This window comes from Elaeis guineensis, chromosome 13, assembly GCF_000442705.2.
Source record: "Elaeis guineensis isolate ETL-2024a chromosome 13, EG11, whole genome shotgun sequence".
Taxonomy (NCBI): domain Eukaryota; kingdom Viridiplantae; phylum Streptophyta; class Magnoliopsida; order Arecales; family Arecaceae; genus Elaeis; species Elaeis guineensis.
The window spans coordinates 5769556-5791583 of record NC_026005.2 but is presented as its reverse complement, the minus strand read 5'-3'; the positions used below and the strand labels follow the sequence as shown (position 1 = coordinate 5791583).

Below are 22028 nucleotides of genomic sequence, written 5' to 3'. Positions count from 1 at the left end.
TATGAAAAAAAACTAAAATTCTATGTAAGATATATCTCGACTTTTGCATCAATTTTACCTTCTATTGCTTTATCTAATTCTTTACAGATTAGAAGATAACCTTCAGTCAAAATTTTTTATTAAAAAAAAAAGTTTCAGTTTGACTAGTTCATTTTAAGATCCAAATGATGGAATTTTGACATGATTTATCCTCTTAGGGGATAACCCCAAGGTTGTGGATCTCTAAAAGATATCTATTTTTTTTTTAAAAAAATCATCTCAATCAAATGTTGTACAACCAATTCATGGCCTTATGAAGTTTGACATATGATTCAGCTTCTTGATATGGTAGATCTTACTCTTAGTTCTATCTTGCTTTTATTTATAGTAGCTAACATGATCCACGTTGAGTCCTCGTAGTGGCTAAAGTGGTCTATATTGAGTTTAGTGATCTTCCTAAATAGCCATAATAATCAAAATAGTCCATATCGAGTTTGGTGATCCCTTCTGAATATCCATAACAATCAAAATAATCCATATCGAGTCTCATAATTTTTTTGAATATTCGTAGTGGTAGTAATTCATATCGAATTTAGTGATCCATCTAGATCGAAACATGGCCTTGGCCAGCCCATTTACATATAGATTGGGTTGTTGGACACAGGCACACCATCCGCATTGGGTGGTTGGAGAAATGCAACCTGGAAAAACCTATTTTGGTTGTTGGCGGTTCAACCACGATCACTATAGATGTTAGATACAGATGCTTCTTTTTTTCAGCTGGCATCTAGAAATGAATTTTTTTCATAAATTTTAAAGAATGTTAAAATTCTTGACATAATTTGTAACAAAGTTCATGGAGTTCAGATTTCTGTGAATCCGGAAGCGGTTTTGGTTCAAAGGCTGAGCACCACCAAGTTTTTTGTCTGCTCAAAATGGTTCCGCAACTACTCTCCCTTTCTGACTACTAAAAAATTCTTACACCATATATTGATAAAGCAGCGTTTCATTTTCATTCAACGTGCCTTTAAAAACATAGTTCTGTCATGGTAATTTCGATGCAGGCTTTTCCATTAACCTTAAGGTGTCATTCAGAAGGGAGTGAAGGGCAGTAGAAAAAAGCTCATTTCATAAAAGAACAGAGGATGAAGTATGAATTTAATTTGTATTGATACAATTTGCTTAAAGCATCTATAAGCAAATGATCATCATCACTTGATCATTTGCTTATACAATCTTAATGTTATTCTTTTGTGGGAAAAAGGATAAAAAGTTAAAAGAAATGATCTCGCTATTGATTTTCTGTTTTGAATCTGCCATTCAGCATCCTATATAATATATGTTTGGACTGCAGAAAAACTATAATATAATTAAGGAGGAGGATGGCAACTGGGGGTCCAAGGGCTTGGTAATAAGCTGGGCCTCATTTTTTTTTTTTTTGGTAAGAATTGTCCTGCAGACAACTTTGGGATAAAGTTCTTCGTTCATAAAAAGACAACTTTGGGATAAAGTTCATCTCGCCTTTGAGTAACTCATTCCCACCTTCGTCTATAGGTCCCTGGCATCTAGGAAAACTCGTGGAACCTTCGTTCTTTGAATATTCAACTATGGGAGCCCTCCTGGAACTTCTGATGAACTTTTATCCCCAAGGTGAGATGCTATCCCAAAGGTGAGATGCTGTTCCGAAGTTCCCAAGTAACTTACGATGAACTTATTTTCCCAAAGATTAGACGCCGTCTCAAAGTCGACTCTTAACAAATTTTGGGGGAAATTTCTTACTTCCTCCATTCTTGCCTCAAAAAAAGAAAATTCCATAGCTATTGCTGAAGGAAAGCATCAGAATTGAGCTATTGTTCGGGAGAGATAAGGGCCTCTTGCTCTTCCTCTTGGCTCCTCGATTTGACCGTATTGTCTAAAACCTTATTCCTGTGAGGAGTGAGGGAAGGAGAGATGGTTGAGTCTATTGTTTCGAGTGTGGTTTCCAGTGTTGTTTCTCTGGTTGCCAACCTTCTCATGCAAAAAGCTGTTTCCTTGGGTGGTGTGCGTGATCAGATCAAAGAGGTGGAAACAGAACTCCGTCTATTGCAAGGCTTCCTCAAACATGCTGATTCCAAAAGGACGAGAGGAGATGCAACAATTGAGAGCTGGATAAGCGAGACGAGAGGTGTAGCCTATGATATAGAAGATGTCATAGACACCTTCCGCTACATGCACGAGAGGCGACACCAAAGGAGAGACTGCACGGGCACCATTTCCAGGTACTCTCACAAACATGATGACTGGATCACCCTTAACAAAATTGACTCCAAAATTAAACAAATAAAGAGCAGGATCCAAATTATTTCCGATAGCAAAGTTAGGTATGGCATTGCTGATCTAGGTGAAAGTAGTGCACTGGATGAAAGTTTGCAATCAGTCAGACAATTCTCTCCTCAATTTGATGATGAAATTGATGTCACAGGCTTTGAGGATGATAAAAAACAATTAGTGCAACAATTGGTTAATCTGGATAATAGAAGACTTAGTGTAATTTCTATAGTGGGTATGGGTGGGCTTGGCAAGACCACCCTGGCAAGAAAAGTGTATAATGATCCTGCAATTAGAGAACATTTCGGTATGTTTGCTTGGGTTTCAGTTTCTCAGAGCTACCGAGTTATTGAGATATTGAAGGACATCATGAACAAAGTAATGGGAATCAAAAAGAAAGAAACAACTACAGGAATTACAGTAGAAGACTTCGAGCAGATGGGTGAAGAAGAAGTGAGACAGCATCTCCGTGATTTCCTAAGAGACAAAAAGTATTTGGTCGTGATGGATGATGTATGGACTGTGGATGTTTGGAGACAAATTCATCAAGTCTTTCCTAATGTGAACAACGGCAGCAGCAGAATACTGCTTCCCACTCGTAACATGGAAGTTGCTAGACATGCGGAGCCATGGATTCCTCCGCATGAACTGCACCTTTTGAATGACACACACAGTTTGGAACTCTTCTGCAGGAAGGCATTTCCAGCAAACCAAGATGTCCGAACTGAGTTGGAGCCATTGGCCCAGAAGCTTGCAAAGAGGTGTGGCGGACTTCCTCTTGCACTTGTGGTGTTAGGGGGCCTTATGTCGAGGAAAGATCCTAGCTACGATACGTGGTTGAGAGTAGCTCAGAGCATGAACTGGGAATCCAGTGGAGAGGGGCAGGAATGCCTCAGTATATTGGGTTTAAGTTACGACGACTTGCCATATCAATTAAAACCATGTTTCTTGTACATCACTGCATTCCCAGAGGACTCTATTATCCCTGTTTCCAAATTAGTGAGGTTGTGGATCGCCGAAGGTTTCATACTAGAGGAGCAGAGACAGACAATGGAAGACACCGCAAGGGATTGGTTGGATGAGTTGGTGCAGAGGTGCATGATCCAAGTTGTAAAGAGAAGTGTGACTCGTGGGCGGGTTAAGAGCATACGCATCCATGATATGTTACGCGACTTCGGACTATTAGAAGCTAGGAAGGATGGATTTCTTCATGTTTGCAGTACCGACGCCGTAGTATCGAGTCATCGTGTAGCTTTCCATGATCGGATAAATGAGGAGGTTGCTGTTTCCTCACCACATCTCCGAACATTACTGGGCTCCAATTTAATTTTGACTAATGCGGGAAGATTTTTGAATGGGTTAAACTTATTAAGGGTGCTGGATTTGGAGGGTGCAAGAGATCTTAAGAAGCTACCGAAACAGATGGGCAACATGATTCATCTACGGTACCTGGGATTGAGAAGGACTGGTTTGAAGAGACTACCATCCTCAATAGGACATCTCCTCAATCTGCAGACTCTGGATGCGAGAGGAGCATACATTTCATGGCTTCCGAAATCATTTTGGAAAATCCGGACGCTGAGGCATGTATATATCAATAGACGTATGTTTCTAAGCGCACCAATAATTGGCGATCACAAGAACTGGCAGACTCTGAAAATCACATGGATCTATGTGGATGTTATGGATATGATCCGTTTAGGGGGCATAAGATTCATCAAGAATTGGGTTACTACATCAGACTCTGCAGAGATGGCATGCGAAAGAATATTTAGTGAAGCATTCGGAAAATCACTCGAGAAAATGGACAGCCTCTTCTCCTTTAGTATGACTATGAGAGAATTGCCGAGAGACATCTTCTTCGCACATGCACGACACCTGCAGAAGCTCCGCTCATTATATCTGATAGGACCGTTCCAACAGCAGCAGTTCCCGGACAGCAGTCAATTCCCACCAAACCTCACCAAGCTCATGTTAGAGGGTTCTACATTGGAGCAAGACCCAATGCCAGTGCTGGAGAAGCTGCCAAACCTCAGGCTTCTTGCACTACGCTGGGGTGCATATGCAGGGCGGAGCATGTCGTGTTCTGCTGGTGGCTTTCCTCGACTGCAACACTTGATATTATCATGTCTCAATGATTTAGAGGAATGGAGAGTGGGGGTTGGGGCAATGCCCTGCCTCACCCACTTGACTATCGATGGATGCAGGAAATTGAAGATGCTTCCCGAGGGATTGCAGCACGTGACCACCCTTCGGGAACTGAAGCTGATTGAAATGTATTGTGAGTTCATTGATAGGGTCAGAAATGAGGATGGGTACAAGGTTCGACACATCCCCTCCACTATTTTCGAACATTAATACTCCAGTAAGTCACTCCCTCTCTCCTCCATTTCCTCTGTTATTTCCATTCCTTGAGATTCTACTAATGGAATAAACAAACTCACACGCCACATGTTTGACATAATATCATGCAGAGTATTATGATTTATCTCTCTCTGATTTTGAACGTTCTAATTGCTGAAATTATTGTTGAGTTGTCGCACTTCTGATGGAGAGGTTAAGAAATCTTATTCTAAAATTTCTTTCCCTTGTCTAGCTTGGGAAAACAGAAACATTGAACTCAACCAAGTACTGCTGATCTTACTGGAGATTGATCTTTACCATTTCAGGTTGTTTTTGTCAAATACAAATAGTTGGATGACAGGATGGGTTAATACAAAATCCACCTCTCATAACACCCTAGGCACCAAAACACTGATAAGACCATTAATAAACCCGGGAATTATATATATAATATGATGCTTTATTCCTAAAATGCCTGTGTATGCACTCCGTCGGTCTCCATGCTACAAATTCTAGCTTTATCAGCTCTCTTGACAAGTGTCACGGAAAATTAAAAAACTAAAAGAGGTCTACTTTGTACTTTTTTGTTTGCTGTCCTTGTTTAAAGTTGCCATTTTGTATCACATCAGTTGCACATGTGATAGTTCATTTTGTGGGCTTGTGATCAGACGAAACAAATGCTATAACATGAGTTCTTGTGATAGACATCTCGAATGTTCATGGAAGCCACTAAAATAGGTTTTAAAACATGCGTGCATTTCCTAGTCTCAGTATCAGACACAAACAGTTATTATTGTAACCACTCTTTAACCATTACCGCGTGCCAGAAGGCTTCTGATAGAACATGGACCATATCGTTAACCTTCCTAAGCCAGAATTTTTGTTTCTGTTGTCCTCCCAAGATGAGAAACTCCCATACGGTTCACAAAAAAAATTTAATGAATACAAAGGAAGGGAGTCGACCAAGAACACTTAGAAAAGGAGGGGAAAGAAAGGAAAGAAAACAGACATGGAGAAACTCAGGAAATGTACTTTGAACAACTGTTGACAACGGTGACTATGATTGCCATTACTGCAGGTTGTGATCCTATGACTTCTTTATCAAATCTTTTGTTTCAGTCGAAAGGTTGCAATCCATCAATTCAACCATTGAAAGTTGATATGTTTCTTGTGCTTACATATATAAATGAGACAGCGACAAGCGCTAGTTGTTATGTCGCTTTGAATTTTTAAAGTTCACATTGTGATTTATCCGTCAAGATTTTTTTTTTTCTTTTTTTAATTTTGAGTTCATTGGCCCAAATCTTCTTTTATAAATCATATCTTTGTAATTTCGAATATAATTCAAGCTAATAATATATTATTAGTACTATACTAATCTAAATGCACCCTTCTTTTAGAATCCACAATGTGAGAAAATATGAATGCCATTGAATGCATCTTGGTTCTCACCTGCTCTGAAGTTTTTTGTCCATTCGATGCATCAAGAAATTTAATTCTAGTTCTTTTTAGAAGGCTGGGTTTTTATATATATATGCCAAATATCCTCCACCATGCCAATTGCCAAAGGCTGCACTTGTTTTGCAAACTACTTTAAAAAATCCAGCAATTAAGTTTATCATTTCCATCTAAATAAATAACCAATTTGCTGTCTCCAGCCTTGCAGGATGCAGGTGATGAGGTTTCAACGATTTCTTGAACATGTTCATGGAGACATTTCTGGCTATTTCCTATGGAACCGTCAAACTATTGATTGTATTAGTTCTTCATGTCATTTTCACATCATATGTTTCTTTAGATTTGATGGAGTTGTTAATTGTCTATAATATATTTAACAATGCTTTTCCACATGAACTATTTCAACTTGTGAATGCTTGTTCAGTAGCAACCTTAGAAACCATATCTTCAACATTCTTTGGATTCAATTTAGCATGTTCACCAAACCTTAGCTAAGCCTCGGGCGAAGTTCATGTTTCTCAATCACACTCATTGCCAATGGCCTGGTAAAAGGATCTACAACATTTCTTCTTCTTCTTTCTTTTTCTTTTTTTTCTCCCTGAAAGAAAGATTAAGCTGAGGCTTCATCACTGTCATTCAGGAAATGAAAGTACAGGGATGTATAACATTTCAGAAGAAGATTTGTGGGAAATCAAGATTTTCACCTTCTTTTTTTTTTCTCTCTCAGCTACATGTTTGACACAATTTGGTGCTGCAACATAAACTAGCTTAGATCCTTGACAATATGTCATATTTATATTGCACATTTGTATATCTCTTGGTACAGGAGTCTTCATCAGGGGAAAAGAAAAGGCATTTTAAACAGCTTTGCACAAGGCTACGTATCTTAAACTTTCAAGCAGCACAATGAAGTGTTGTCTTCTTATAGCTTGTGATATACCATCTCAATAAATTCAGATTCAAAAATGTTCATCAGATCTTGTAACCAGAGAATTGACTATGAATATTTAAGATACTGCTGGGTGGATGTCTGGTCAGGACACCACCTCCCAAGATCCTTTCAGTACCACGCGATGCAGCAGGAAGAAAGAAGAAACAAAACAAAAGGAAAAACAATCAAAATACGTGGATCAGCCACAAAAGGGCTCGCCTCCACGGGACATGCAAACTTCACTATGAAAAAAAATTTTTACAAGAGGAGACCTCACCCTCAATCCTTGTACACCCAATTCTCTCTCACTAGAAGTTTCCCTCACAAAAGCTCTCTCTCTCTTGAAGACCCCCCTGAACTCCTGAAGTGCCTGGCGACCGCTGTCCAGGAGCCTCCTGCTCCTTCTCTCATAGCACGTCTGCCTCTCTCTCTTCAATCGGGGTCGTACGGCCTTCGTACGGCGAGAAACCTGAACACAACCCTTCTCTGTTCGTCTCAGGCCCTTTTAAAGGGTTAAACAGACTTTAAACCTTGATTAGAGAGGGATTAGGAGTCCTAAACAAAGTCAAAAAACCCCCTAGACCGTCGGATCAAGATCGGGAGCCCTCTGGGCCGTTGGATCGCGCTCCGATCCATGGAATAGTGCCGTGGACCGCGAGAAACGCGTAGGAAACGCCCACGCGGTCCACAGGCCAAGCCGTGGACCACCCGGTCCACGGTGGACCGGGGCAAGGGGGCCAGTAGGCCGCTGGCCTGGGCCGGCCCGCGCGCGCGGGCCTGGGCCGCACCTACGCGCGGGCCAACGCGCGCCTGGGCCGCGCGCCCCGCTGGGCCGCGGGCCCCCCCGCGCGGGCCTGGGTCGGGCATCCCACGCGGGCCTGGGTCGCACGTCCCGCGCGCCGCCGCCTGCGGCCGCGCCGCTGCCGCCCGCCACCGGTCGCCGACGGTCCTCCGCCACCTCGATTCTCATGCCGACTTCAAAAGCTCATATCTCCTCTATCCGAGCTCCGTTTCGGGTGATCTTGGTCTCGTTGGACTCTGTTTTTTGCCGCGAACTTTGCTGTTGGCTCAATGTGGGCTGAATCTCGAGGCGTCAAATCCTAACAATCTCCAACTCGACTCGATATTCGGCCTCCTCCAAACTCTGAGAGCTTCTGGATCTCCTCGCCCCCATGCCCTGGGACAATTGCCTGCTGATCATGGATGGGCAAACATGGGAGTTGAGCCAGGCTGCTCGATCCTATCTCCGTCGTATGCTGTGCTCCTCCTGACCTGAGACCTGCTCGGGGCATCATCCTGCGGCAATAAGAATCTTACCTTGCGATGTCGCCTCTCGTCCTCCCGAGTCTCCTATCTCGTGCCCGATCCGCCTCCTGGAGCTCCACCTCGCTCTGGGCTCCACCTGGCTCCCGATGCTCCACCTCGCACTGGGCTCCCTGCCAGGTAATAATGTCCTCTGCTCCCCTTCTTCCCCTCCAGCACAATCCTATCGCCGCGTAGCACCCTCAGGATTCCTCCACCAGCTACCGTCCAGTAGCCTCTCGAATCCAGTCTGCTAAGTGAGATAAGATTCTGCCTGAAATCGGGTATGTATCGGACCTCCCCCAATCTCCTCGCTGCACCGTCATGTGTCCTCCAGCTGATCGTCCCAATGCCTCTGATCGCACAGCTCGATCCATCCGGCAGATATACAGTGCTCTCACTGTTCTCCAGAGAGTCAAACTGCTCCTCTCTGCAACACACATGATAGGGGCATGCAGAATCTAATATCCACTGCTGGGAAGAAGTAGATACCTCGTCAGATATCTCCAGGACATCTCCATCTGAATCACTGCCGGCCGTCGCTACAGCAGCCACCGTCCGATTTTTAAGTTGAGGGCAATCTCTGGCTAGATTCTCCAACTCCTCACACCGGTAACACCTGGTTTTGCTCAAGTCTCTCCTAGACTTAGACCGCCCTCGTTGCGATCTCCTGTCGCTCCGTCTACCGCCTCCTGCACCTCCAGAAGCCACCAAAGCTGAGCTATCGACACCTGAGCTCGAAGCTGGGTTCTCCCTCCTGAGAACCTCGTTCTGGAGTATCGCCGCGGTGACCTCGTCCATCTTGATAGTGCTCTTCCCCACTAGAAGAGCAGTCACCAAAGATTCGTACGAAGGGGGAAGCGACGCCAGCAAAACCAGCGCCCTAGTCTTCTCCTCAACGTTCTCGCCAACACTGAGAAGGTCGGTGAGGATCTTCTGGAAGTGGCTCAAATGCTCCTGCACGCTCTGTCCCTTAGTCATCCGCAGTTGGTAAAACTGCCTCCAGAGGAAAAGAGTGTTGGTGAGAGACTTCGCCATGTACAACTCCTCGAGCTTCGACCACAGCACCGTCGGAGAAGTCTCGCTTAGCACATGGATCACCACCTCATCCACCAGGTACATGTGGATGGTACTCACCGCCTGCATCTGTAGCCGTTTCCAATCTTGCACCTCCATGGTGGTCGGCTTCTCATCGCACAAGAGAGCATCGATCAATCCCTGTTGGATGAGCACGTCCTTCACCCTTGCCTGCCACAAGGAGAAATTGCTCTTACCATCGAACTTGTTGATCTCCATCTTGATTATTCCTGTTTTCTCCATCTTCAGTCTCGCTCACCACCACTGCAATCTGCATCCTTGTACCGCTTTGCTCTGATACCACTTGTTGGGTGGATGTCTGGCCAGGACACCACCTCCCAAGATCCTTTCAGTACCACGCGATGCAGCAGGAAGAAAGAAGAAACAAAACAAAAGGAAAAATAATCAAAATACGTGGATCAGCCACAAAAGGGCTCGCCTCCACGCGGCATGCAAACTTCACTATGAAAAAGAAATTTTACAAGAGGAGACCTCACCCTCAACCCTTGTACACCCAATTCTCTCTCACTAGAAGTTTCTCTCACAAAAGCTCTCTCTCTCTTGAAGACCCCCCTGAACCCCTGAAGTACCTGGCGACCACTGTCCAGGAGCCTCCTGCTCCTTCTCTCATACCACAGCTGCCTCTCTCTCTCTTCAATCGGGGTCGTACGGCCTTCGTACGGCGAGAAACATGAACACAACCCTTCTCTGTTCATCTCAGGCCCTTTTAAAGGGTTAAACAGACTTTAAACCTTGATTAGAGAGGGATTAGGAGTCCTAAATAAAGCCAAAAAATCCCCTGGACCGTCGGATCAAGACCGGAAGCCCTCTGGGCCGTTGGATCGCGCTCCAGTCCATGAAATAGTGCTGTGGACCGTGAGAAATGTGTGGGAAACGCCCACGCGGTCCACAGGCCGCGTCGTGGACCACCCGGTCCACGGTGGACCGGGGCAAGGGGGCCAGCAGGCCGCTGGCCTGGGCCGCGCCTGCGCGCGGGCCTGCTCGCGCCTGGGCCGCGCGCCCCGTTGGGCCGCGGGCCCCCCGCGCGGGCTTGGGTCGCGCGTCCCATGCGGGCCCGGGTCGCGCGTCCCGCGCGCCACCGCCTGCGGCCATGCCGCTGCCGCCCGCCGCTGGTCGCCGGGGGTCCTCTGCTGCCTCGATTCTCGTGCCAACTTCAAAAGCTCGTATCTCCTCCATCCGAGCTCCGTTTCAGGTGATCTTGGTCTCGTTGGACTCCATTTTTTGCCGCGAACCTCGCTGTGGGCTCAATGTGGGCTGAATCTCGAGGTATCAAATCCTAACAATCTCCATCTCGACTCGATATTCGGCCTCCTCCAAACTCTGAGAGCTTCTGGATCTCCTCGCCCCCATGCCCTGGGGCAATCGCCTGCTGATCATGGATGGGCAAACATGGGAGTCGAGCCAGGCTGCTCGATCCCATCTCCGTCGTATGTTGTGCTCCTCCTGACCTGAGATCTGCTCGGGGCATCATCCTACGGCAATAGAAATCTTACCTTGCGACGTCGCCTCTCGTCCTCCCGAGTCTCCTGTCTAGTGCCCGATCCGCCTCCTGGAGCTCCACCTCGCTCTGGGCTCCACCTGGCTCCCGATGCTCCACCTCGCACTGGGCTCCCTGCCAGGTAATAATGTCCTCTGCTCCCCTTCTTCCCCTCCAGCACAATCCTATTGCCGCATAGCACCCTCAGGATTCCTCCACCAGCTATCGTCCTGTAGCCTCTCGAATCCAGTCTGCTAAGTGAGATAAGATTCCGCCTGAAATCGGATATGTATCGGACCTCCCCCAATCTCCTCGCTGCACCGTCATGTGTCCTCTAGCTGACCATCCCAATGCCTCTGATCGCACAGCTCGATCCATCCGGCAGATATACAGTGCTCTCACTGTTCTCCAGGGAGTCAAACTGCTCCTCTCTGCAACACACATGATAGGGGCATGCAGAATCTAATATCCACTGCTGGGAAGAAGTAGATACCTCGTCAGATATCTCCAGGACATCTCCATCTGAATCACTGCCGGTCGTCGCTACAGCAGCCACCGTCCGATTTTTAAGTTGAGGACAATCTCTGGCTAGATGCCCCAACTCCTCACACCGGTAACACCTAGTTTTGCTCAAGTCTCTCCTGGACTTAGACCGCCCTCGTTGCGATCTCCTGTCGCTCCGTCTACCGCCTCCTGCACCTCCAGAAGCCACCAAAGCTGAGCTATCGACACCTGAGCTCGAAGCTGGGTTCTCCCTCTTGAGAACCTCGTTCTGGAGTATCGCCGCGGTGACCTCGTCCATCTTGATAGTGCTCTTCCCCACTAGAAGAGCAGTCACCAAGGATTCGTACGAAGGGGGAAGCGACGCCAGCAAAACCAGTGCCCTGGTCTTCTCCTCAATGTTCTCGCCAATGCTGAGAAGGTCGGTGAGGATCTTCTGGAAGTGGCTCAAATACTCCTGCACGCTCTATCCCTCAGTCATCCGCAGTTGGTAAAACTGCCTCCAGAGGAAAAGAGTGTTGGTGAGAGACTTCGCCATGTACAACTCCTCGACCTTCGACCACAGCACCGTCGGAGAAGTCTCGCTCAGCACATGGATCACCACCTCATCCGTCAGGTACATGCGGATGGTACTCACCGCCTGCATCTGTAGCCGTTTTCAATCTCGCACCTCCATGGTGGTCGGCTTCTCATCGCACAAGAGAACATCGATCAATCCCTGTTGGATGAGCACGTCCTTCACCCTTGCCTGCCACAAGGAGAAATTGCTCTTACCACCGAACTTGTTGATCTCCATCTTGATTGTTCCTGTTTTCTCCATCTTCAGTCTTGCTCACCACCACTGTAATCTGTGTCCTTGTACCGCTTTGCTCTGATACCACTTGTTGGGTGGATGTCTGGCCAGGACACCACCTCCCAAGATCTTTTCAGTACCACGCGATGCAGCAGGAAGAAAGAAGAAACAAAACAAAAGGAAAAACAATCAAAATATGTGGATCAGCCACAAAAGGGCTCGCCTCTACGGGGCATGCAAACTTCACTATGAAAAAAAAAAATTACAAGAGGAGACCTCACCCTCAACCCTTGTACACCCAATTCTCTCTCACTAGAAGTTTTCCTCACAAAAGCTCTCTCTCTCTTGAAGACCCCCCTGAACCCCTGAAGTGCCAGGCGACCGCTGTCCAGGAGCCTCCTGCTCCTTCTCTCATAGCACGTCTGCCTCTCTCTCTTCAATCGGGGTCGTACGGCCTTCGTACGGCGAGAAACCTGAACACAACCCTTCTCTGTTCGTCTCAGGCCCTTTTAAAGGTTAAACAGACTTTAAACCTTGATTAGAGAGGGATTAGGAGTCCTAAACAAAGCCAAAAAACCCCCTGGACCGTCGGATCAAGACCGGGAGCCCTCTGAGCCGTTGGATCGCGCTCCGGTCCATGGAATAGTGCTGTGGACCGCGAGAAACGCGTGGGAACCGCCCATGCGGTCCACAAGCCGCGCCGTGGACCACCCGGTCCACGGTGGACCGGGGCAAGGGGCCAGCAGGCCGCTGGCCTGGGCCGGCCCGCGCCTGCACGCGGGCCTGCGCGCGCCTGGGCCGTGCACCCGCCTGGGCCGCACGCCCCACTGGGCCGCGCGCCCTGCTGGGCCGCGGGCCCCCCGCGCGGGCCTGGGTCGCACGTCCCATGCGGGCCCGGGTCGCGCGTCCCGCGTGCCGCCGCCTGCGGCCGCGCCGCTGCCGCCCGCCGTCGGTCGCCGGCGGTCATCCGCCGCCTCGATTCTCGTGCCGACTTCAAAAGCTCGTATCTCCTCCATCCGAGCTCCGTTTCGGGTGATCTTAGTCTCGTTGGACTCCGTTTTTCATCATGAACCTCGCTGTGGGCTCAATGTGGACTGAATCTTGAGGCATCAAATCCTAACAGATACATTTATAACCATGAGAGATCAAGTTCAATTTTGTTTACATATGTGAAAAAATTCAAGAATATCAACAAAAAAATTGGCAAATGTTGACAAAAATGGCTGAACTTGTAAGTTCTTGACAAAAAAATGAGTTATAATAAATAAAATAAAAAGAACATGTCACATCCCGAACCCAACACCCGGGTCGGATACGTGATGGTCGCACACTCCTTCATCTTTCTTTTCTTCTCAGAGTTACAGGATGCTTATGATTGGCTGTGGCCTGGATTTACAGGTGAGCAGAAGAATAAATAAGAGTGTCATAGTATCTGATCAGAGAATTGAAGAAATTTAAATTGTAATTATGCAAGGTTTTATGAATTATTGTTGAAATAAATTATTATGGTTGATAAGGTTGTAATGATTTAATTTGGCCTTGCATATTCTTTAGGGCTAAATTGCTCTAAGGAGTGTGCAGTCATCACGTATCCGACCCGGGTGTTGGGTTCAGGGTGTGACAGAATGGTATCAGAGCTTAGGTTATGATCATTGGAGATTACGATATAAATGATTAAGATGTGATAGAATAATATCAGAGCATAGGTTTAAGATCACTAAAAATTATAAAGAGATATTAAAACCTTATGTAAGATCAGTAGGATGTGACAGAGTGGCATGTGAGCTTAGAGCTTAGGTTACGTTTATTTGGAGCCAATGATATAAGTGATTAGGATATGACAGAACAGTACTAGAGCCCAGGTTTAAGGTCACTAGGGATTGTCATATAAGTGATATCAAAATTTTAGGATTATAATCAATAGAGTATGATAGATAATATTAGAGTCTAAGGTTATAATCATTAAGGATGTAATAGAATGATATTACAATTTAGGTTATGATCATTAGAGAATATGATTTAAGTGGTATTTAAGCTTAAGATTATAATTATTTGAAATTATGACTTTAGTAATATTTAAACTTAGGTTATGATCATGAGGAACATGATAGATATAAGAGAGAAGATTCAATATTTAGATTTCGAATCAATAGATATTAAGATAAAATTTATGCATAAATGGCATGTGATATCAATAATAGAATTGACGAGTTATATCTTGGATTTCAATTAGTAGGGTGGTCTGAATATAAGAAAAGTTGACCCTGAAAGGAAGCCGGAGGTATTGATATGATAATTTTGGAATGCTAAACTTATATGGATGGAGATCATGATAACTTTTCTGATTTTGATGTTAATTATCTGAGCATTACAAATTTTAAATTTATCAGGAGGAAGTTAGGATATGGTCTAAGAAGAAATTTCATCATATGAGAGAGAAATATTTTTGAACACTGAATCCATAAGAGGATCATATATGAAACTCAATCTTAGATGAAAAATATACTTGAATTTTTATTATTAGAATATGAGATACACATCTTGGTGAAATCTTTGGTTACTCAAAATATCATATTCTGAATATGAATTTTTGATCTTTCAAGTTGTATTGAATTTCAAGTCAATAGTTTATTTTTCTAAGTGAATCAAAAGTATTTTGATATTGTTGTTAAATTAAAGAAAAAATTTTTTTTTTGTCAGAGTATGATATACAGGTTATAATGAAATCCTTAATAATTCGTATTACTATCTTTGAATTAGATTTTTATTTTTCTTATGATGTGAAGATGGTGAAGTGTATTAATTATTCAAGTCAAAGTTTAGATTTTTTTTTTTTAAATTGAACTAAGACATCTTGCTAGTGTTAAATTTTGAATGACTTATACAAGGGACAAGATTTTGTATCGATTTATTGATTAATATTAAGGGTTGTGACGAAGGGAATTCTATAAGAAATAATCAAGTTGATTCTACTTAAGGATGTTGGCTTGAGTTCTTCTAGTTTGTCAAGTTAGAATTAATTCTTTTAAAAAAGAAAGATTGATTTAGAAATTATCTAAATGATTGTAAGGTAAATCTAAGGTTAATTTCAATTGATTCTAGATATGTTGGATTCTTGAAGAGTGATGAAACTTATGCAATGATTCAAACATAGGAAGTGGATCAAGATTAATTTATATGTTATACCCAAGGTAGTAAAGATAAAGAAACTTAAAATTTGCCCTAAGTCTTATATGAAATTCAAAGGTTGGATCTATCCTGGATTGATCTAACATATAAGGATATTTTTATCTTTGATAGACTTATATAATTTGATAATTAATATCAGAGTGTGCAGCAAAAGCGTGGTGGACTAAATGATTAGAAATATTAATCTTTTAAATCAAAAGATATTATGATGAAATATATTAGTTGCAAATAAGAAAAGATTTTATTGATAATGAAAGGATACTATAAATTTTGATCTAATCTGATCATAGTCGGATAATCTTGTCAGTAGGTTGCTTCATTGTAGATAATGCCAAGAAATTTAGACATCTCAAGTTACAGCTTGATAGTTCTGGTATTAGTTCAAAACTTAGAAAGTCCTAACATAGATCTCATATTTTTAAAATTTAATATTGTTACTCGAACTGATATAGAAGATTAAAGTTTTCTTAAGATGAGAGTCTACAGATAAAATTTGTTGGAAGGTCAAGAGAAGAAAGAAATCGATGGTTGTGAAGAGTGCCCAATGGTTTGACCTTTATTTATTTTTCTATCAAGGGTAGTCTGAGATAATTATGAATTTCGAGTGAAATGTATTAGACAAATAATGGTAGTATATTAATACAAGTCCAAAATGTTACGGTTCTTCAAAAAGTTAAGAAATCAATAAGAAGGGATGAGTTTGAGATTTTAAATAATTTTTGTTATAACAAGATCATGAGAAATAAAAGACATATTGTAAGCTGAGAATGACATGAAGAATGTATACTTTGAAATATCTCAAACAATATAACTTAATTTCAAGGATGAAATTATTAGAAGGGGGAGAATGTAACACCCCGACCCAAAATTGAGCCCAGAATCAGCCACAGCCCAAAAAAAAAAAAAGCTTCTTCCCCTTCTCCGATTGAATCCGAGAAGAGCAGAACCTTGGGCAACAAGGACTCCAAGGATTCCCTATAAATTCCCTTCTCCCCTCCCTCCAAAGGATCCCAGAGCCCGGCCTCCTCTCTTCTTCCTCCCTCTTTCTTTCTCGTTTTATCGATTTTCTTAGACCCGTGCTCACCGAAAATTGAAAACGGAGACACTGCCAGAGCTCGAGGTAAGCCCCTCCCCTTCTTCCTCTCCCTCTTCTTTTTCTCCCCTGGCCCAAGGCCTCGCCGTCGGCCACCGACTTTGTCGAAAATCAGTCGCAAAAGAAATCCTCTGTTTTCTGAATTTTCCCTTGATTTTGCCGCCATTCTCCTCTTCGCTGCCGGCTGTCCGCTGCTGGCCACCGCCGGCCGAACCCCATCACCGGCCGTTGTCGGATCTCCGGCCAAGCCGCCACCCCATCGGAGCCGAGCCACCGAAGGGGGGGACCTCACGGTCTTCCCCTGTTTTAGCCAAGGGAGGCCACGGGAAGAAAAGAAAAGAAGGAAGAAGAAGAAGAAGAAAAGAAAAAGAAAAGAAAAAGGAAGAGAAAAAGAAAAGAAAAAGAAAAGAAAAAAAAAAGAAAAAAGAGAAAGAGAAAAATAAAATAAAATAAAATAAAAAGAAGAAGAAGAGAGAAAAATTTTCTCTCTCTACCTTCTCTCTCCAGTTTCTCTCTAGATTCTCTCTCTAGACCTTTCTCTCTCTTTATGAATTTTGTCTCTCTAGAATCTTTTTCATTCTTTGATTTCATCACAGACCGTAGAATAAACTTGAGATGAAAATAAGATGATCCGAGATTGCTCTGAAATTCGTGCAGTAGATCTGATCCCAGTCCGATCCTATTCGAAATTTGTAACACTTGATTCATATTGAGTCACCCTGATAGGACCTCTGATGATCTCGATCATGACTGCCTCATCGAAAGGATATGAAAATTTCTCTCTCTACTTTCTCTCTCTAGAATTTTCTCTCTCTTCATGGATTTTCTCTCTCTAGAAGTCTTATGGATTAGTGGAGGATCCTGATACTTAGATAAGTCTTAATTTTGGTTAATCCTAAGAGAGATCCTCGATTTGTGTTATTAAGATCGATTATCGATAATTTCTCTATATGTGATTTTTATATTGATCAGGGTCATGAAGAGATGATTGTCTGCATATGATATCGAGTGAAATATTTTATTAAAAAAATTCATAAATCAAAGAAGAACATTGATTTTTGATGTTTGGATCAGTCACCGGTAAAAGTAAGAATCTCTGTACATGATCATCATTATATATGTTATTTTACCGTTGGTTTATCTCATTGATTTTGCATCATTGGATTTGAGATCGATGAATTTGTTATATCTGAGACACTGTTATTTATTTATGTGATTTTGAGTATGAGTATGTTATATCAATACATATGTATCAGCAATTGATGGTATGATTATATGGGTATGACATATTTATTACACTGCAAAATTTGAATTGATTAATGAAGTCAAATATTATAATTTCATAAAAATGAAAAGAAAAAAATATGGTTTGGACTGGTCTTGTCATGTGGAATAGCCTGCCAGGAGCTTATGCCTGGGACAGCCCCACAGGCTCATGTGTGGAAGAATATGATCCGAGAAAGATCATGAATAATTTGATCCGAGAAAGATCATGAAGAATCTGATCCGAGAAAAATCATGAATGATTTGATCCGAGAAAGATCATGGCCACTTTGATCCGAGAAAGATCATGAATATTTCGATCCGAGAAAGATCACAGAAATCGATCCGAATAAAAGATCGTCGTATGATCCTGGTAGTCCAAAGCCAAAGCCAAAAAGAAAGGATTAAAGATGATGTGATAATAGAAGAAAATAGAAAGATAAGACATGAAACAATCGTTGAATAAAATTGTTTCACTTATTAACATATGATAATGCATCTCTTTTGATAAAACAGATAATCTATAAATGCTTGCAGTATTCTGGACCGTGAACATCGACTTTTATGTGTTATTGCTTATCTTTATTTTCAGATTATATTATTATATTGGTGTGATATGAAAATTCTTACTGGACTGTAAAGCTCACACCCCTTCATCTTTCTTTTCTTCTCAGAGTTACAGGATGCTTATGATTGGCTGTGGCCTAGATTTACAGGTGAGCAGAAGAATAAATAAGAGTGTCATAGTATCTGATCAGAGAATTGAAGAAATTTAAACCCCTTCATCTTTCTTTTCTTCTCAGAGTTACAGGATGCTTATGATTGGCTGTGGCCTAGATTTACAGGTGAGCAGAAGAATAAATAAGAGTGTCATAGTATCTGATCAGAGAATTGAAGAAATTTAAATTGTAATTATGCAAGATTTTATGAATTATTGTTGAAATAAATTATTATGGTTGATAAGATTGTAATGATTTAATTTGGCCTTGCATATTCTTTAGGGCTTGCTCTAAGGAGTGTGCGGCCATCACGTATCCGACCCGGGTGTTGGGTTCGGGGCGTGACAGAACATAGGTTTGAAATCACAAGATCAAAACATATGAATTAGGATCAAAAAAATCTATTAAACAAATTAGAAGAAGAAATCTACAAGATATAAATGCAATAAAACCTAGAGCTAAGTAATATGCGAAATTGCCTTTATCTTATTATTTTTACATCTAGATGTTAAGAATTCTTGCTTTCCAAAACTATGACTTTAATAAAACAGCAATAAATATCGTTGGCATAGAAATTTACCTTTCGAGAGAAAATGTAGTAAAGTATAATTATTTGTAGTCCATTATATAGACTTGTCAAAGAGTAAGAACTCAAGAATGTATTGTTATAGGTCTAATAGTTCAAGATGACACTCAAGTTAGAGTTTGTTTCATTCACAATAAATGAAAAAAATTATTTTACGTAAAAAAGTGGAGGAATCAAGAAAAGCTAGTGAGAGGGAAGGAAGTGAGAAGATATTATGTTTGAAGTTTATAAACATCCTAGTCAACAAAATTTTAATCCTGATGCATGAGACTATTAGAGCCCCCATGTCCCACACTCTCCACCCAAGAACCGAAAAAAAATAAGCACATTTTCCTCACCACTGCTCCTGACTTCGTTAAGCCAAATTCAAAATATTCTGATAAAATTTTAAAAAATAAAGATAAAAAAATCAATAAAATGTACTTTCAAGAGCAATAGAAATTATCGTGTCGATTAATATTAACATACGAACAGAGAGACATGAGGAACCTTGATAAAACAAGAGCATGTATAGGGTTACTTCTAGTGTTGTACGTGATCCAGCATGCTTTTGTTATATAAACAAAAATATACCAAGACCGGCATGACCTTAGTTGTCACATGGATAAACATGTTACAAAATAAAGAGAACCCCAATAGTTTGGCACAAAACAAGCTCAGCTGGGAAGCATGTGCATTAGGATCTAATGAGAGCTTAGTTAGAAGAAAGAAGATGCAATAAGGGTTTATGAATTAAGGAAAGAGTAAAAATAACATGATTAAATGGCAGATATAGTTGTCAATGCTAAGTAGTGGTGAAGAATGATCAATCTTGTTATCCTCAAGTACCTAGCAAAATGTGTGTTACCTGGACATTTGTGTCTACCACCAAACATCCATGTTAGATACATGTCTTGATACATATCTGACACTTGGATAGCCATGATGTTGTATGGTTGCCACTTCTAATGATTGGCTGAAAGTTAAACTTTTCCAACGGTGAATTTATCCCGGAGCGAGTATTCATTCTTTCTGGTGATTGGTATTGAAATGACTTGCAAAATATTGTTTTCTTTGTATCTTTAATTTGAAAGTTTGAATGAGAAACATATATATTGAAAGATCTTAATAAATAATATTTTTATAATTTTATTTTTAATATTTAAATAAATAATATTAATGGTGTAAAATATATAATTTAATTATAATTATAATTTATGGTATATATCCCTGTATCTCTCTTTTTTTTTTTTCCCATCTTGCCTAGTTAGGCACTTGTATACGCATCTGAATCCGATTCTCATACTGTGTCCATGCAACACTGAGTGTCACACCCGAACCCAACATCCGGATCAGATACGTGATAGCCGCACACTCCTTAAAGCAAACCCTATAGAATATGCAAGGTCAAAAGTAATTCATTACAACCTCAACATCCATAATATTTAATTTCAATAATAATTAGTAAAACTTCTATAATTACAAATTAAATTTTTTCAACTCTCTGATCAGGTATCATGACACTCTATCTATTCATCTGCTCACCCATAATCCAAACTATAGCCAATCATGAGCATCCTGTATCTTTGAGAAGAAAAAGAAAGATGAAGGGGTGTGAGCTTTACAGCCCAGTAAGAATTTTCATATCACACCAATATAATAATATAATCTGAAAATAAGGATAAGCAATAAAATATAAAATTTTATATTCAATATTCAGAATAATGCAAACATCTATAATTTATCTACCTTGTCAAAAGAGATGCATCATCATATGTTAATGGGTGAAATACTTTTATTCAACAATTGTTTCATGTCTTGTCTTTCCTTTCTCTTTTCATTATCACATAATTTTTAATCTTTTTCTTTCTGACTTTAGACTAACCAACACTATACTCAATTTTCATCTGATCAAATTTTCACTCATAAGCCTCTCAAGGCTGTCCCAGATATAAGCTCCTAGCGGGTTGTCCCAGGCATAAGCTCCTGGTCGGCTGATCCACATATAAGCCCATAGGGATGTCCCAATATAAGCTTCTGACCGGCTATCCCAGGCATAAGCTTCTGACGGGCTGTCCCAGACATAAGCTCCTGGCGGGCTATTCCACATGACAAGACTAGTCTAAATCATATCTCTTTTTTATTTAATCATTATATATTGATTTCACCAAATCAATTCTGATTTACACTGTGATCAAATTAGATATGTTATATCCATACAATCATGCCATCAATCATTGATACATATGTATTGACATAATATACTCATGCTCAAAAATCATATAAGCAATATAACAATATCTCAAGCATAGCAATTCATCGATCTCAAATCCAATAATGCAAAATCAATGATGCAAGACCAACGATAAAATAGCATATATAATGGTGATCATGTGCAGAGATTCTTACAATTATCAGTGACTGATTCAAGCATAGAAATCAATATTCTTCTTTGATTTATAAATTCAAAAATAAGATATTCCACTTAATACCTTATGCAGACAATCATATCTCTTCATGACCCTGATCAAATATAAAAATCATATATGGAGAAATTACAGATAATCGATCCTAATAACATAAATCCAGAACCTCTCTTTGAATTAACTAAAATTAGGATTCGTCTAAGTATCTAGACCCTCCATTGGTCCACAAGATTTTTAGAGAGAGAAAATTCATGAAAAAAAAAATTCTAGAGAGAGAATCTTTATCCTTCAGATGAAGAAATCATGATCGAAATCATCAAAGGTTCTATCAGAGTGACTCAATACAGATTAACCATGATCGATGTTATGAATTTCGAATAAAGATCGGATCGGGATCCAATTTACTGCATGAATTTTAGAGCAATCTCAGATCATCATATTTTCATCTCAAGTTTATCCTAGGATCCATGATGCAATCAAAGAAGAGAATGATCCTAGAGAGATAAAATCTATAAAGAGAAAGAAAAGGTCTAGAGAGAGAAAATAAAGAGAGAATTTAGAGAGAGAAATTGGAGAGAGAAAGA

General features: G+C 41.4%; 1 protein-coding gene across 2 annotated transcripts; it reads left to right on the top strand.

Moving 5' to 3' along the window:
- The first annotated feature begins 1501 nt into the window (after positions 1–1501).
- On the top strand, positions 1502–6477 carry LOC105040070 (putative disease resistance RPP13-like protein 3). Of its 2 annotated transcripts, XM_073248024.1 has the most exons (3): positions 1513–1629; positions 2032–4651; positions 6288–6477. In XM_073248024.1, the coding sequence occupies exon 2, from the start codon at positions 2188–2190 to the stop codon at positions 4642–4644; it is 2457 nt and encodes an 818-aa protein (XP_073104125.1). In that variant the 5' UTR covers positions 1513–1629; positions 2032–2187; the 3' UTR covers positions 4645–4651; positions 6288–6477. The 2 variants fall into 2 exon arrangements, with proteins under 2 accessions (XP_010914744.2, XP_073104125.1); XM_010916442.3 differs by having other exon boundaries at positions 1502–4651.
- The last annotated feature ends 15551 nt before the right edge of the window (positions 6478–22028 follow it).